Source organism: Hetaerina americana, unplaced genomic scaffold (assembly GCF_022747635.1).
Source record: "Hetaerina americana unplaced genomic scaffold, ioHetAmer1.1.p SCAF_53, whole genome shotgun sequence".
NCBI classification, from domain to species: domain Eukaryota; kingdom Metazoa; phylum Arthropoda; class Insecta; order Odonata; family Calopterygidae; genus Hetaerina; species Hetaerina americana.
Window position 1 is genome coordinate 540,779 of NW_027287128.1, and position 15,977 is coordinate 556,755.

Here is a 15,977-nt window from a genome sequence, read left to right on the forward strand (position 1 = left end):
TACGTCAAGCATAGATTTCCAAAGTGACAACAAAGATAGCAATGAATACCACGCTAAATTGCATTTTTTTTATCTTGAAGAGATTTTCGGAGAGAAAATAATCCACTAGTTCTCCTAAGATCGGAAAAGGCTCCCATACGTCACATTTATAAAGAATTAAATGAATAAATTCCAATATTTTAGTTACTTTCTATATTTTAACGTGGTATCTCAAAATTATCAAATAGGTAGAGCTTACTCGGAGCAATGAAAGTTATTAAATTGCCCATGAATGACATTTATTCCAGAAACGTTTGTATTCCTCAACCCACACACCTGCAGGGCCAATGAGCATCCCTATCACTCGCGAATACTACCAATCAGGTACGGGTGAAGTCCTCAGCCCTGGCTCCATATTTATTAACAAATACATGTTAGCGAGCCGAAGTGTCCGACTCGGAAACGTGCACGCACCAGCACATCGAACGCACAACACTCGAACGCGCTCAGCTTTCGGGCTTGCATGTGTGCGTGCGTGCGTTTCGACGTAGTTACCTGTGACCACGAGTCCGGAGAGGGCCGCCGCAGCCATTCCAATCTTGGGTTGCAGGAACACGATCCGCGGCTCCATGGCTACCGGACACGACACGACACACACACACACGCGGGAAGAGAGGATGAGATGGGACGCAGACGACGAACAGACGGGATGGACACGGCGGACGGACGGGGAGGAGGTGGAGCCCGCCGGGGGGTACGGGGAGGGAGGAGGAGTGCGACGGCCTTTTGTTTTTTCCAACCGTGCGCGCACACACACATACACACGCTGCGGACTCGCACACGAAACACCTCCTCCTAGCGAGGAAACGATACGACCTCAGCGGCCGGAGTGAAGGGAGAGAGATTTGCGAGCAAAAGGCCTCCTCTCCCTCGACCTAACTCCCTCCCGCCCTCCCTCTCTATTTCTCTTTCGAGGCAGGGAAGGATGGGCTGCTCCGAGGAGGGAAAACTACGCGGAGTGCCACGGTTTTTCGAGAGAGAGAGACGGAAAAGAGCGGAGGCACTCAATTCGCTCTTCTTCGCCTTGTTCCGCCTCACGTTTTTTCCTCCGCCGAAACGACCCTCTTCGCCCTAGCCAGTCCACTCGTCCCCTCTCCGGAGGAGGAGGAATGAGTCCTCACGAGGGCCGCGAGAGCACCAAGCACCATCCGAAGGAACGGAATCGAAGTGGAAGTCTGTGTTTATCTATCTATCGAACACACTCGCACAGGCGACACCGGATGGGGGCGTGGGTGGAGGGGGAGGCGATCAATGGGCATGTGTCGTCCGCGCCGACGAGAGCTTCCGTCTTCCTTCCACTTCTTCCCCCCTTGTTCCAGAGAGAGAATCCGCGGGTGTCGCGTCGCTCGCACATTAAAGGACACGCGGAACAAGCCAGGAATCCGCTACTGCCCCGAGCCTCCCCGGGCCGGGCACTCAGCCCACGACTTTTCGAGATGCATGATCCGATCCGAATGGGGCAACCGCACTCCCGCGTTCCGCATGTATGCAACCGTGAGCGGACGGCGACGGGACTACACTGAACTCTCTCTCTGACACACACTCTCGGACGGAGGCGGAGGGAAAATGCGGTGGAGGGATATCGAGAGAGTCTGTGTGTGCTTATATTAAGGAAACAAAACAGATATGTAGAGGAAGAGAAGTGAGATGTAAAGGGAGTCGCGTCAGCTCATAACCAAGGCCCATGCCACACTGAGGAACCGAAGGGAGCGAGGGAGGGGAGTGGAAGGAAGGGCGGTCAGAGATAGGAGTGGGGGAGAGGATATATAAGAAAAGTAGGGGAGCGTGCGTGGACTTGCGTTTGGTAGGAGATAGCGAAAGGGAGTGAAGGAGTGGGGGAGGGGGGATGGTGGTGGTAGAGAGATGTATAAGCATCCCCCTCCAAGCGATTGCCACGCCTCCCCTCCCACCCGCCTGCTTCCTCTCCCTTCTCTCGCCCCCCTCCCACCACATTCCTCAACCCGCAATACAGCCCTCCCCTTCCTCCTCTCCTCCTTGCATTCGCCTTACTTCCCCCTCACCCCCTCGAATCCTCGTTCCACCTCCTTTCTCTCTTTCTCGTTTCCTCCCTCCCTACCACCCTCCCTCCCCTCCTCTCCTTAGCCTCTCCCTCTTCTCCCCCCTCCCTCCAATCTCCAGCGACCTGGCTGCCTCCTGGCACCTAACCCAACTCGATTCTCCGCGGGCCCGGTTTTCATCACCTCCACCTTTCTCCTTCCCTCCTTTTCTCTCCCTCTCTCTCCACTCTCTCCTTCCTCATTTCTTCTTTCTCCGTTCCCTTTCTCCAGCCGCATTCCATCTCCCTTCCCCAACTCCTATCCGCCCTCCCCCTCCATCCTTTCATCGTCAACCCCGGCGGACTTTTATTTGTAAACATATATTCCTTGCATTATCAAAAGGTGATTCCTTGCATATCCTGTAAGTACTCGACGGTGGCAATGAACGAACTCTTTGCTCCTTCCCGTGTGCGATTCTCTACGTTGTTCGAATCTAACGGATGCAGGACATCTGGTGCACCTTGAACAATGTCAAGAGCGCTGCATGCCTGTATTGCACCTTCTCGTAATCAGTGGTCGGAGGGGAACTATTTGATTTCGCTCGCTAGACATTTACTTATCATTCCACGTGAATAGAAACGACTCAGATAACACGTAAAGATACCAAGGACTATTGAGATTACCTTGAACGACTGCGTCTTCCGTGCGTTCATTTATCGCCCCCGTTGAGTGAATCTGAAATCGGAGAGTGATAAGTCCTCCGTAATATGAAAGACGAACACCCACGAAGGGATGCAAAAACAATCAAGAATGCAATTTAAAAACTGATAGTTTTCGTTCACTTAATAGGTGTACCAATTAAGACTTCCCGCAGCGGTGCCGTTATCTTCTAGTCCCCAACACATTTAACCGATGCCCGTGAACTCCTTTGTCTCCTATCAACGTGGCAAAAGATGCGTGAAAGAATTGAGAGTGCACCAGTTGCAGGGCCATTCGAATGTGTGAACCCATAGTCCATGAGAATGCTTCGCCCCAGAAACCGAGAGGTCTCACTGTAGTTCTCTCATTCCCTCGTGAATTTTTAAAGGTTTGGCCTTTTGTGAGGATGCAGAGCTGGGAGGGGAGCAAAGAGGTGGAAGGGGGACCCCGGCGGCGGGCTACGCCGACTATCCCACTCCCCTCGCTCCTTTCCCACCGACTCACGGAAAACTCATTCTTTCCGCTTTAAATCTCACCCATATCCACCCACTCGACTCTTCCAACCCCCACTCCACCCATTGCAAAAGAGGGATGGATTATTATTAGCGACGGACTGAGCGAGGCCCACAGCCCCGACGGCCGCAAAGCGCCGAGGAAAGGGAAAGCGCTCTCGACCCTCTCGCCTCGGAAAACCAAACACAGGAAGCGGCTCATTATCTGCACGCCGATATTACAAATGCCCCTGTTAGGAGAATCTATTTGAGAAAAATGACTACGCGTGCACTCTCCCCACCTCTCTCGTCTCCAGATAAATACGCGAGGCATTAGAGGAGGGGGGACGGTGTTCACTGAATTGATGCGGCAAAACCTTCCGGCGAAGAAGCAAACGAGGCCCCAAGAAATAAATGTCCGTTATTCGGAGAGGGGCGACGCGGAGAGAGCGAGAAAGAGAGACGGGAAGCATCGACGTGCCCTTTCCTCCGGCGTGGGAATTGAACCACTTTCCGTCATCTTTCGCGGCGCCTCGTCTGCAATGTTTTGGTGCTCTGCTGTGAAGTGGCGAGGTCCTCCCCCCACCGAAAGCATTAAAAAGTCACGCATTCGGTACGGGAAATTTCGCGACCCGGAAGGAAAGATGAACCCGGGGGACATCGAGGGCCCCGGGCGGTAACCATCTAATTTGTCGCCCCGAGATTGGACAGGTTTCACCTACTTTTGTGCATGATGATTGGTGCCGGAGGGGAATGCAATGCTTTGGAAAGAAACGTGGGCTCCCTCTGGCGGTCGCCTCTCTCTCCATCGCGCCCAGACGCAAACGAACAGCCGCGACATGAGTAAAAGCGAGATGCCGCCTCCTTTTCTTTTTTTTTGCCCTATTAACACGAGACTTTCCAGAAGCGAGATCACTCAAGGGGGAACTTACGGAGGCAGTATCCTAATAATCGGCTTTCACGAGGACCTGGCTGGGATGGTGGTGATTCGAGGTTGGTTGAAATCCGGGAGTCCCGGCGGAGAAGGATGAAAAATGAAAGGAATAGTCGCCGGGGATAGGATAGGAATGAGGAAAGACCAGGAGGTAGAAGAGAGAGGAGGAGGGGAAACGATGGGTTTGGAAGATAAGTGTGAGTTTTGGGAGATGAGAGTCATTTCGCAGGTGGTGGCTATGGGACAGGAGGGACGTAAACAAATTGGTATTTCTGCTGGGTGGCGAAGTGGTAGGATTCCAGTGGACGATAAAAGATACCTCTCCTCGTAGTCAGGAAGAAAGATCAAAAGTGATCCCTTCTAAACCTAGGCCCTTTCGTTAATCCCTTGACCCCTCGAAAATACTCAAACCAGCTTTAGACCATGATTTAATTCCAAACCTTGTGGAGAGATATAAAATAATTAGAGCTTCAACTCACCCATCCAAAGGATTGTATGCGATAACTACCGGGTAGGAGTAAGAAACTCACCTGGAAAAAAAGAAAGGAAATTGTTATTGAATGATTTAAGATAATCAAAGATGAAAATACTGATACTATACTATTAATTTCAGTTAAAAACTGAACGTTCTGATAATTTTGTGGGTGATAATTTAGGAAGATTGGATTTTTATCAAACATAATTCTGTGGAATGGCACCCTGATTTGTAGATTTAAAGTAAGTGGGAACGTAACCGCTTAAGGGTACGTATGTTTGTGTTACCCATTGTTGCTTCACTTTCCATCTTGATAAAATACATATTCTTAGGAAGAATTACTTTTAGGCATCAAATAAATTTTTATAATAAATAACAGTTAAAATATCTTTATAATAACAATAATTTGAGATTGTGAAACAGAAATGTTTAGTAACCTTAGGAAAATAATTAAAGTAGGCTATATGACTTTAAACATACAAAAAATAACTACCTGAGCACATGCGAATAATTATACACTTACAGTAATAATTCGGCTGATATCTACATCAATTTACTTTGAATATGCGATTCAAACCAAATTACTATCAGAGTTTAATTCATTATATCCTACACAGTTAACGACTAATAGGTGTTTGAACCGGGACTTAAATCATTTAGGTTATCTGCTATGACGATAAACTACGATAATATTGAGTGAGCTCACAATATCTTCATATTTAATCATGCTTAACATTCAAAATAGTAATTTTAACATAATGTTGTCATCAAATGTATTTTTATATAAATATGGGAGATGTATTCCGAAATAAAAAAGGGCAGTGTCTAAATTTCACAAGTGTTTTTCAGCACCGACCTCCAGGATTATTTCAAACAATCATACAAGCCTATGTCTATTATTGAATAACAGCAGTTTTCTACTAGACATGAGCGATCGAGCCAGAACTGGTAAATTAACATGGAAAGTGGACGCCAAAAGGACCCATTATTTTCTCGTGGGTGACAGTAACGTTTATGCACGTAGGGATATTTTTTTTATTTTAACGACATGGCAAACGGAAATGGCCATCAGGCGAAATTGATGTCCTACAAGGGCGTTCCTCTGAGTTCGGAGGCTGGTAAGTACGCCAGGAGCGGATGAAAAAGCAGATTCGAGCCAGCGGCACGCATCGGGATGATTTGTGGGCGGAATCATCCGCCTTTATTACGCATCACGCTTACGCACGCGATATCACGACTCACGCCTCCGTCGCCGGCGCCCTATCTCCATCCTTCGACCCCCCAACTCCTCGTCCATCTCGTGTAGAGTTTCTTTCTTTGCATTATCTCCGTCCATCTTCCACGAATCGAACGCCGCCGCGGCAAAGCATTCCAACCGGAGTGACCCCTACCCACACCCCGTCCCCTCTTTCGCCCTCTCTTTCTCTCTCTGTACCTCTAACACGAACGTATACTCCCTCCTCTCTCTCCGGAAGGGAGATAGTTCACGAGTTGGAAGGACGCTTCAAAGTCGTCCCCTTCTGATCCCATCCCCTATCTCCTCCTCCCCCTCCCCCGCTTTACGCGACCCCCGCACTCACCCTGTCCCCCTCACCCCTTTCCAGGGACATAGCCAGATTCCCCCATCCTCCGCGGGTCTTGTCTCACCCCCACCCGGCGGGCGAAGGCGTTCCCTTCTCGTTCTCTTGCGTGATTTGGCAGGGCAGGCGTACGCGGTATGAGATCCGGGGTGAGGTGAGGTGTCCCCCTCTCGTTCTTCCCTCACCCCCGCCACGAACTCGAAAGGGCCACGTCTCCTCGGCCCTTGGCGGTCGTCGAGGGCACGTCCGAGGTGAACGCCACCCAAAGCCCAGCCGGTCGCCCCCGCCCCTAATCCCATCACACACTCGAGCACTGCATGCCACATCCCAGGAGTCCAAATAATCCCTCATCGGCATCTCGGCCAGCGAAGTATTCCGATGACCGTAGCGGCTCGGGAGCGTACAGTAGATTGGGGGGTGGTGAAGGATAGGGGGGTGTGGTGGACGGGAAGATAGGAGACCATAAAGGCGCACGGCGCGCTGGAGACGCTGGGATGGCCGAGGGGGTGTGTCCGGGGCGGGGTGGAGAGGTGGAGAGAAGGCCGAGGGCTGCGGTGTCGCTGGGAACGATTCTTACCGGTTCGGCTCAAAAAGGATGTCAACGATAAATCGAAAAAGCCGGGTCGAGTCATTAAAAATGGCTTTACGGTGGAGCCCCTAAAAACCCAACGGCCGCCTGTGGTTCCACTCAAGGTATACAAAGCTGACCAGCGGCCCGATTATACGGTAAAATGATACGTTAATGGCCTATTTTGTGGGCGTGCAGCAGTGTGGCCAACTTGAGTTGGTGGCCGACTCAGTGGCTAACCCATTGTTAGGGATTTCTGCCCGCGTCATTCAGTATCACGTAACACTCTTACCTCAATCGCCAAGACAAAGTTAAGAGGGAAATCTTTTGTGCTGTTCTAGTATTTTGATTTGATCATATCTTCCTCAAAGAAACTATTAGTTTAGAAATACGTGTTTTCGTATGCCTAGTCATTTTTCGGCCTTCAATATTGAGGCTACTGGAGGATTAACTCCTCAGGCAATAATAATAAAATGCATGTTTACCTTCACATAAAGAGAAGTGAAAGTGACATTAAATATTAGAATTTCTTCATCATATAACCAACCGCAAGAAAAAGAAAACTTAATAATATTGTTCCAGGCATGTAATTAAAGTTCACAATTTTTATATATTTCATTAAATTGTGTAGCTTTGCTCTAGCAGAGGAGTTATAAAAGAAGAATTGAGGAAACGAACGAGTACACTAAGCTCCTTTGAAGAACAGCTAGCTACGACTTCCGAGGGAAGTAACGAGCAAATATACCTGCTCTTGCCTAATAATAATCTACTCTTGACCATACTTCCGCATAAAATTTTCATAAACTACCAAATGATTTATTTAAACACTTTGTTTTTCAGCGTGTCGATGTTAATTTGGATAACTCATTTTCTTCTACGAAATTAACCAAGTACTTTATCTCAAGTATTTATCTTTCCTTAAATGCAGCTATTTTTCCGGGACGGAGACAGCTTTCTCAAACATAGTTACCCTAAGCAATTCAAATTTTGCCAGAAAATTGGCATGTTTAAAATTCCGAAGTGTCGGAATTGTCGCAAGGAAACTTGAGGGCAGAAATGGCAACCGCCGCTAACAAGTCTTGGCATTCTCAACAGTTCTCACATCGTCTTATACTATTCCTCTCACGTCGGTGCCGTTTGAGCTGGCGACATTCAGTACGTTTCGGTTTTATTACACATACTTGCTCAGTGACTATCAACTAGGGTTATGCCAGAGGTGGTCGATTTTGATTGCAGTACAAGGTGTGGCTATGACTCGAGTGTTTTCCGCATTCGAAAGAGTGTCATGAGGAAGCAAATTTAGTGAGCGGGGAGAAATTTCACCTCATGGGAAGTGATGCCAGAATCCTACCTACGTGTTGGGTGTTGAGGCGAGGGCATCGGGATCCTTAGTATTCGAAAGGTGTACGTAAAACCCTCGATAAAATTCGTACTTCAAGTCTCCAAAGTCAAATTATTGAGTACAGCTGTGAGTAAGGCTGTACACGATATCACCTAAACCAACTTTCGGGTTTGTTTCTGGGAAGATTATGCTGTTCCCGATGAGAAGATAATAGTAATAATTAGGATGAGACAAGAAGATCAAACACTGATGGATACAAAAATTTCGTGAAAAAGAATATTTTCTGTTTCTGAGAGCAAATAGTATTTCTTATTGGTACGCGATTTTGAGTCCCGCAAGCCAGAAAGAGCCTTCCAGTTCGTTGAAAAGACTACACGCAGTTAGCCTCCAAAATTTTTGTAAAACTGCTATGACGGATCGTGGTTCTAACTGACGGCCTCGGTCGATAACTTTCAGTCATAATCGGATTTAAATGGGCAGAGAGATTTAAAGATTTTTCATACTACCTGTGCAAAAACATTCAGGAATTTTAAAATGCTTCAAGGATGATCACACACTTTCATCCCTAAGCTGTACATTTAAGTAACCAAGACGTGGGACGTATGGCTTCAAAAACACAAAACTCGGAATACGTACCATTTTTGCCCTCTCAAAAGCAGTTACGTCAATCATTTCCTCTACGAGTAAACCAAGTCGTTGTTGTCGGAAAAGATTCGAAATTCCAAGAATATGTGCAAACATGTTTACGGTATTTCGTGTGAAAGTACATCAGTTTTGGAACCTTCTAGTTCCTGAGCATTTTACATTAGGCCCCAGGGAGAGAGGCTAATTTTTAACTGCGGCATTATGAAAGTCATGTTCCTCGCCCGCGAGGAACCCCATTACCCCAAGAAGAGCCTCGACCATGGTTATTATAACCGAAAATCAATGGCAACCGATGATTCGACTCTTGTAACCAAAATAAAAGACAAGCGTAACCGCAGTTAACTTGAAGTTCGGCGCCGCAGACATTTTTACGTCCGATTCGGCGAAGTCTCACCAAGAAAAATAAATGATCAATCTGAAATTATCCTTTCCCGGCGCCCAAAATGGGAGGTAAAAATGCGAGATTAATTTGCATTAATCAGCTATGTGTATGCACCACACTCCGGGATCACACGGCTCCTCTCCTGCTTCCCATTTTTTTCTCCTCGGATAGAACCAATTTTTTTCGCCCGAGCGCGCCCGGTGACCAATTTAAATATATTTTTGCACCACGGCCGCATCCGTTCGTTATGAGCGGCCGAGCTGATTGGTGTCGGCATGGCTACTGGAATTTACTGAAGCCCTGGCTCCCAGTCAAACCCAAAGGTGGGCGTGTTATGATCCCCTAACTTACACGTCCTTCCCCTCGCACCCAACTTTCCCTCTCTCTCTCTCTCTTCTTCTTTCTCCCCTTCTACTCCCGTTCCCCAATGCCTTGTGCATCCATCAGGTGGGGAGGGAATGGGACTCTATGTGGTGGAAGCACGAGGAGGGGAGGTGGAAGGGTTGTGTTGGGTAGGCAGGGGGGGTGGGACCCTCTCAATGCCATTGCGGCTGGTGGGCCTCGAGGGGGGCGGGGCGGTTGCCGGGGCTCGAGGGGTACAGGAGTGAGAGGGGGCGGATATTTCCGAACGGGGGCGACCTTCAGCGTCTAGCAAGGGCGTGAGTTTGCAAGAGAGAGAGAGAGAGAAATGGGAAGGAGGAAGGGGAGAGGGAGGACGTCCTGAGAGGGAGGACGGCTGGAGGTACCATTGGACGCAGTCGCACCGGCCGCCGATTTCTATCGCTCTCCCGGTGTGTTTCTAATGCCAAAATATTATTTCCTCCCCCATAGAATTTTTTCACCACGGTATTCACTCTTAGATTGGGAAGAAACAGTAGCAATACGAGGTTCAACGTCCAACCTTGTGTTTCAGATGGCGTGACGCAACAGTGCGACTCGAGTATGAGAGAGAGGGCTGAGCCTTAAACTAACCTGAATGGGACTTCACAGCATCGGAAAATTAACGAATGCATGCCGCACTTCACTACGTCGTCACTACCTCCCCCGGAAAACGGGTATTTGTATTTCCCTGAGGTTTACCATGCATGAGTATCACGTTCAGAAGCCAAATTCTTCATAAGAAATATTCATCCATTGACAGACTAATATCTCCGAGAAATATTTGCAGAGGATAAGACCTGTTACCATTTATTTACAAAGAAGGCCAACGCTCCTAAATCCGTAGAATACATTCGAGAATGAGCAACGTTAAATCGTTGACCAATCAAAGATTTAACGATAGTGTGTAATTTTATTCAAATTTTTAATGCCGAAGAGATGGCTCTTCAGAATGTGTGGCCTCAGTGAACGCCGTTACCTGAAGGACGTAGCAGCGGCTGCGTGTATCGACTCTAATTCAACCATAGTTATGAAAGGAGAAGCGGGATCGTAACAACAAACCACATATATTCAGTGGGAAGAAAAATACAATCTATACACCTAAATAATAAAAGGGAACGGTAGGGATAATTCGGGTCCGGATATCAGTAAGTGCTGGAATCACTTTCGTAGTGGAAGCACGATGAGAAAAATTGAAGCTTAGAATATAATTTGGTGAGTTTCAGCACGCGGTGAAAATATTCAAAAGAGAGAATAATGATACTTTCAAGCATTCGTTGACCAAAAGTTTTCATTTATTTTCTCGTTCGGGGTGGATTAAAATTGTGCATCACCCTACCTTTTAAATGACATCTTGTCTTGAACAGGAAGGAAAAATGCGAAGTGGCAGAGAGAAAAAAAATTGCACCAAATTCACCACTCCGATTCTAAGGGAGAATGCCTAAAATTTACCAACTGTATGCTCTTTCCTGAAAAGTTAGGAACAGTAGTAAGCTTATAGTATTAATTGATCATTTTTGAGCACAACAAACTTTTCACTTGCTTTTTCTATGAGAGACCGAATTAGGGTCCCAATATTTGTATCCAGGGCATCCGTAAAACATACTATCTCGAAGGCCGTCGGGGGAATGCGTGATAAAAAATTAAATATCGTCTTATTCATTCCATATGCTAGCAAATTAAAGTCTTTTAATACGATTACTGAAGTAACAGTAATTTTGACATGGTACTCTAAACAACAAAACATACCATACCATTGTAAAAACCATGTTTTCGCTCGGTAATAGACCAATCGCCGGTTCGGAAACATGCAGCAAAGATGTTTATTTATTAACACTATGCGTATCATTGCAAATAGACATTATCAAGTTAAAATTGACTGTTAGTGCCTATAAACATATTTTCGACTGGGGTTTTAAGAGGATAATCTATGTCAGCCGCCCTTCCCATTTCCTCCCTGGCTTTCGAAATAAGAGCAGTGCCCATAATTCATAACGTTTTTCCGTTTCATCTCCCATCGTAATAGACTTACTTCTTTTTCAGTGAAATTTATATGCTGTTCAAGCTGCTAAATATAGGCTAATTTTTTCCTCTCGGTTAATTTCATACACCGATTTAAAAAAATTAATGCGTTCCAACACTTAATAATGCTTATCAATATTAATGCTCACTATTAACTGTTTACCATCTCCTCGGACGAATAGTTAACCAGGTAAGAAGACATCACAAAAAAAATATCATGCTCACAGTGAGAATCGTTCATCGAAAGGATATTCCCGAGGCCACTGTCGACGGCAGCAAAAATTAAGGGTTCGATGCGTAACAGGTTTCCTCCGCCACTAAAATTCGACGCCCGCCGATTTTTTCCGACCCATTAATTTTGCTTCGGTAGAGAGAGGAGGGAGAGGGATAAGGAGAGAGAGAGAGAGAAAAAAAATATGCACACACGCACACGCAAGCACACGCGATCACATTCCACGACCAGCTGTCAAGTTTCGTTCGAGCGTTAACTCAATGGCTACCGTAAGAAATAATAACGCCGTATAGAAGGACGGGGAAGAAGATAACCCTGTCACTTTCCTCGTCGTCCTTTCTCTTGTTCACCAACTCCAACCCTCCCTGTCCACCCAAAAACCACCCGCCCACCCTCCCGAACCACCCTCCCCCGCCCAACCACCCATTTACCCTCCTATACCACACCAACTCACTCGATCGCAGGGACCTTATTTGAGGAGGAAGGAGCTCGCGTGATCAACGGCAGTATGTATGCATAGCATTCCCTCTGCCACTCTCCGGCTCTCCCTCTCCTTCGAATGCTACAAGGGTAAACAATGCCGAGGGTTGCAAAGGGAGAGAGAAAGAGGCTTGAAGGAGGAGATGAAAGTTTTGCGTGGGAGGGAGGAGGAGAGGGTCGAGGGGATGGGGAGAGAGTGGAAAGATACATCTATAGAGATTTATTGTTCGGAGCTTGGCATCTCGATCGCTCCCCCCGATCGGCTGAAGGACAAACGGTCGAAGGATTCGAACTACTTCTTTTACTTCTTTCTCTGCCCACGCATCTTGAGGGAGGACGTCTTCTCCCTCCCCGCCCACCAACGCCACCCCCAACCCTTCCACCCCATTCCATGTGCCCACCCCTCAAACCCTCCCCCCTTATCCCCTCATCCCTCAAGTAATTCTGGCGTCCCTCTAGGAAACATAATGGGGCCCCAGTGCTTATAACTTCCCCTATTGCATGAATGGCATTAATTCTATGAAAACATCCATTTGGAAATGTTAATCACACAATATTTTATCTAAAAAACGCTGGAGTCGCGAAGTGCATAGATAGAAGACGTCTGAACGCTAGATTATAAATATTTTAAAGGTGTTTGTCATACTTGAGGCATCGAGAGGGTAAGCAAAACCTGCATCGCAACGGCAGGCGAGAAAAAAGTGACAACAAGACTCAACACTAGCGTAAACCTATTGCAGTGCAAGCAATCGTTCTTGTAAAGAGTAATTCCAACTAGGGAATAATTCTCTCTAGCAACCTAGTAACAAATGGGGATAATTTGAACACCACACTACTTCAGCAGGGGAGTAAAGAGTGGCCCAACAAAAAAGACAAACAGAAACAGATAGGAACTCTAACCTGTTTCAACAATATTTTCCTTTTACAGACTTACTCTCTCCTACTTTTCCATGGCTGGTGCACTAACACGCCCGTATCAAACCCTAGTCACGGATCGCGGGAAAATGCGTAGATGCAAGTGAGATCCAGTTTTTCTCTGTATGCGATGACATATGGTGTTATTTAGTGAAACTCGTTCATGAAATGAAAAGAAGACAAAACTACTGTTCCACTGGCTACACTTTTTTGCAACCGGTTTGGAAACAGAGTATCTGGTTCCCATTTCCTCCTTACTGGCACTTGGCAAAGATCATCTCCGGTCCTCATTTCTCCTCTCCTCATCTTTAGCATCAACATAGTCCGACGCATCTCAAATATTACACTCTCCAGCTGGAAATAAATTTTCCCGTCGGGTTTCGGATTAGAATAAATCTCTGGGTCTATTGTTCCTGGGATAAGCATAATGAAGGACGTTAGCACTTCTAGGGAGGGCGTTTGCTTTGCCTCCAAGTTCAACCGATAACAAATCTACTCGATGACCCAATGATACCAGAAGATAACAGCATTTTCCACTACAGCGATGGATGCGCACGTTTTTAAATTATCGAGGACGAAAGATAATAAGCGATACCGGTGACGTAGGATGGAAAAGTTTTCCCTCTTGTCCCTCAACGACGGAATATACAAACATTCTAACATGAAAAAAATATAAAAGTAAGCAATAATTGAAGAAAAACTAAAAATACCATATTACAAGGGCAAATCTATTGCCACTGAATAACTCAGGTGCTTTTAAGGATTAAGTACTCGACACAATATTTTAAAATTATGTGATAAATTCTGTTATAAAAGATATTCCGCTATTGGTGTAAAATATGAATAATGCAAGTCTGTAATAAATACAACGCAACTGCAAAAATGTCCACTTCTGTGACAAATCCAACCACAAAAATAAATCAATATTAATTTCAAACGTAACTTTTCTATTCTATATTAAGTATAAAAAGCTAACATTAAATATTCAGTCGAACACACTCATTATTGTATTATGTAAATAGGGATACATCTGTGTAAGTATACGCACATTTATGCATATGCTAATAAAAAGTATATACATCTTAATGCATAAAAGATTGATGACTACAGATGTATCGACTCGTGGGTTATTGTACTGGTTTAGATGAAATACTCCATATCTCATCTCTCAGCAATATACGATAATGTAGATGAATTGATTTATTTTTCCTCTCTTACACATATGTAATACACACTCTGTGTTCTTAGGTATTGTTTTCCCTCGGCAAGAGAGGTGACCTCATTCTGCCTTGACTTCGCCCTCTCCCGTCAACCTCGCACTTCAGTCCTGTCTACCGCTACGACGATGAACGAAGGACTGCGGTTTGCAGACAACTATTTTGTAGGTTACGGGGCAACACCGAACCGGACATAAACAGTGGGGTACAAAAGGTACAAAAATAATTTTGTCAGTTTTCATAACCGAGTTTCATGTGTCACAAGGAATTTTGGAGTGATTTATGCGAGGGGTGGCGAGGGATAAGGGCACGCCAGTGTTTCCACATCACAGTCCCCGCATGGCCAGACGCGGGGAAAGGAATTTTGCTCAGGGTCGGCAATAATGGCTTTCGAAATTTGTCGTAACGGGAACATGTTTGTTTTAGCTCTCGCGTCCATTGAAAGGTGAAGATGTTTGATCTCTGCATTAAACACAAATGCCTGAAATGGAGACGACAGCGGAAAAACAAGGCACCTGCTTAAACAGTGTAACCCAGTGTAACGGGTCGTCAACTTTGAGAAACTTTCTTTTCGATATTAATGAAGTTCCTTTTTCTTCAGACAGTATTAAATTAGCGGTGGACCATTACCAATGAGCAATTTCATTGAAAACTCATTACGCCTAAATTAGAGGTCATCAGTGATCTTTAATCTGATAATTATTTCCGCGACAACTCTCATATCTGCAGCTCCTATCCGTTTTACAGTCAATCTTTCTCATCTTGAATGAATGACCATGTCTTCCGTAGTAATTAAGGATTTTTTAAATGCGACGAATGCCTTCGGAAAACTGATCGGCCTCAAATTTACGCAAGAGGTTCAAAAAGAGACGTTTCAGGCGTGATATGGTGGAATATCATAATTGATTAAAAATTGGCAATTTTCCACAAAATACATTTGGGGAAAATTACCAATTTTCAATTTCTAATTAAGTAATAGGTTCAGTCCAACAATTAATCTTCGTTTTTCGAGGGGATCCCACCGAAACTCTTTCAATTTTGCCATAATGCTCCCTGAGTCATAAACACATTTGACAACTCTCGATGCCCTACGATGCACAAGAGCTAACTCGTTCCTTAAATATGCCTCGTGAGGATTCCAGATAATGGCTACGTTCTCCAGGTGAGATCTAACTAGCGAGAAGTTACACCGCTTCTTTATTTTCTCATTGCACTTTCTCAATACCCTCTTAAATTGATCCTAATTTTCGGTCGGCGATTCCACATATGTCTAACATGTTTGCCTCATGAGAGATCATGGGAAAGAGTGATGCCTAGATTTTTATTGATGCCACATTCATTAGATCGCTGCTATTAATGCTTTAAGTAATTTATGGTGAGAGATTTGGTTGCCAGTAGCTCATAACAAAATACTTTTTTTACGATTTAACGCTAAATGTCATATTTTGCACCATTCCTGAATAGCTTCAAGGTCATTAGGCATCGTATTTCCATCGGAATGGCTGCCAATATCCTTATACACTACTGTGTCGTCAGCAAACAGGCGAATCTTACTCATGACCGTGCTAGTTAAGTCATTGA

The 15,977-nt window shown here is 45.6% G+C and overlaps 1 protein-coding gene across 2 annotated transcripts in view; it reads right to left on the bottom strand.

The window, feature by feature from the left end:
• LOC139694722 (uncharacterized) overlaps positions 1 to 15,977 on the bottom strand; it is a 552,273-nt gene that overhangs the window by 167,997 nt on the left and 368,299 nt on the right. Inside the window, exon 1 of one of the 2 annotated variants that reach the window (XM_071593220.1) lies at positions 535 to 894. The exons of the other annotated variant lie outside the window; for it this stretch is intronic. Coding sequence (XP_071449321.1) covers positions 535 to 610 — 76 coding nt within the window. The 5' untranslated portion in view covers positions 611 to 894. Of the gene's footprint in view, positions 1 to 534; positions 895 to 15,977 lie in introns of those variants that run through there. 2 annotated transcript variants of the gene reach the window in all.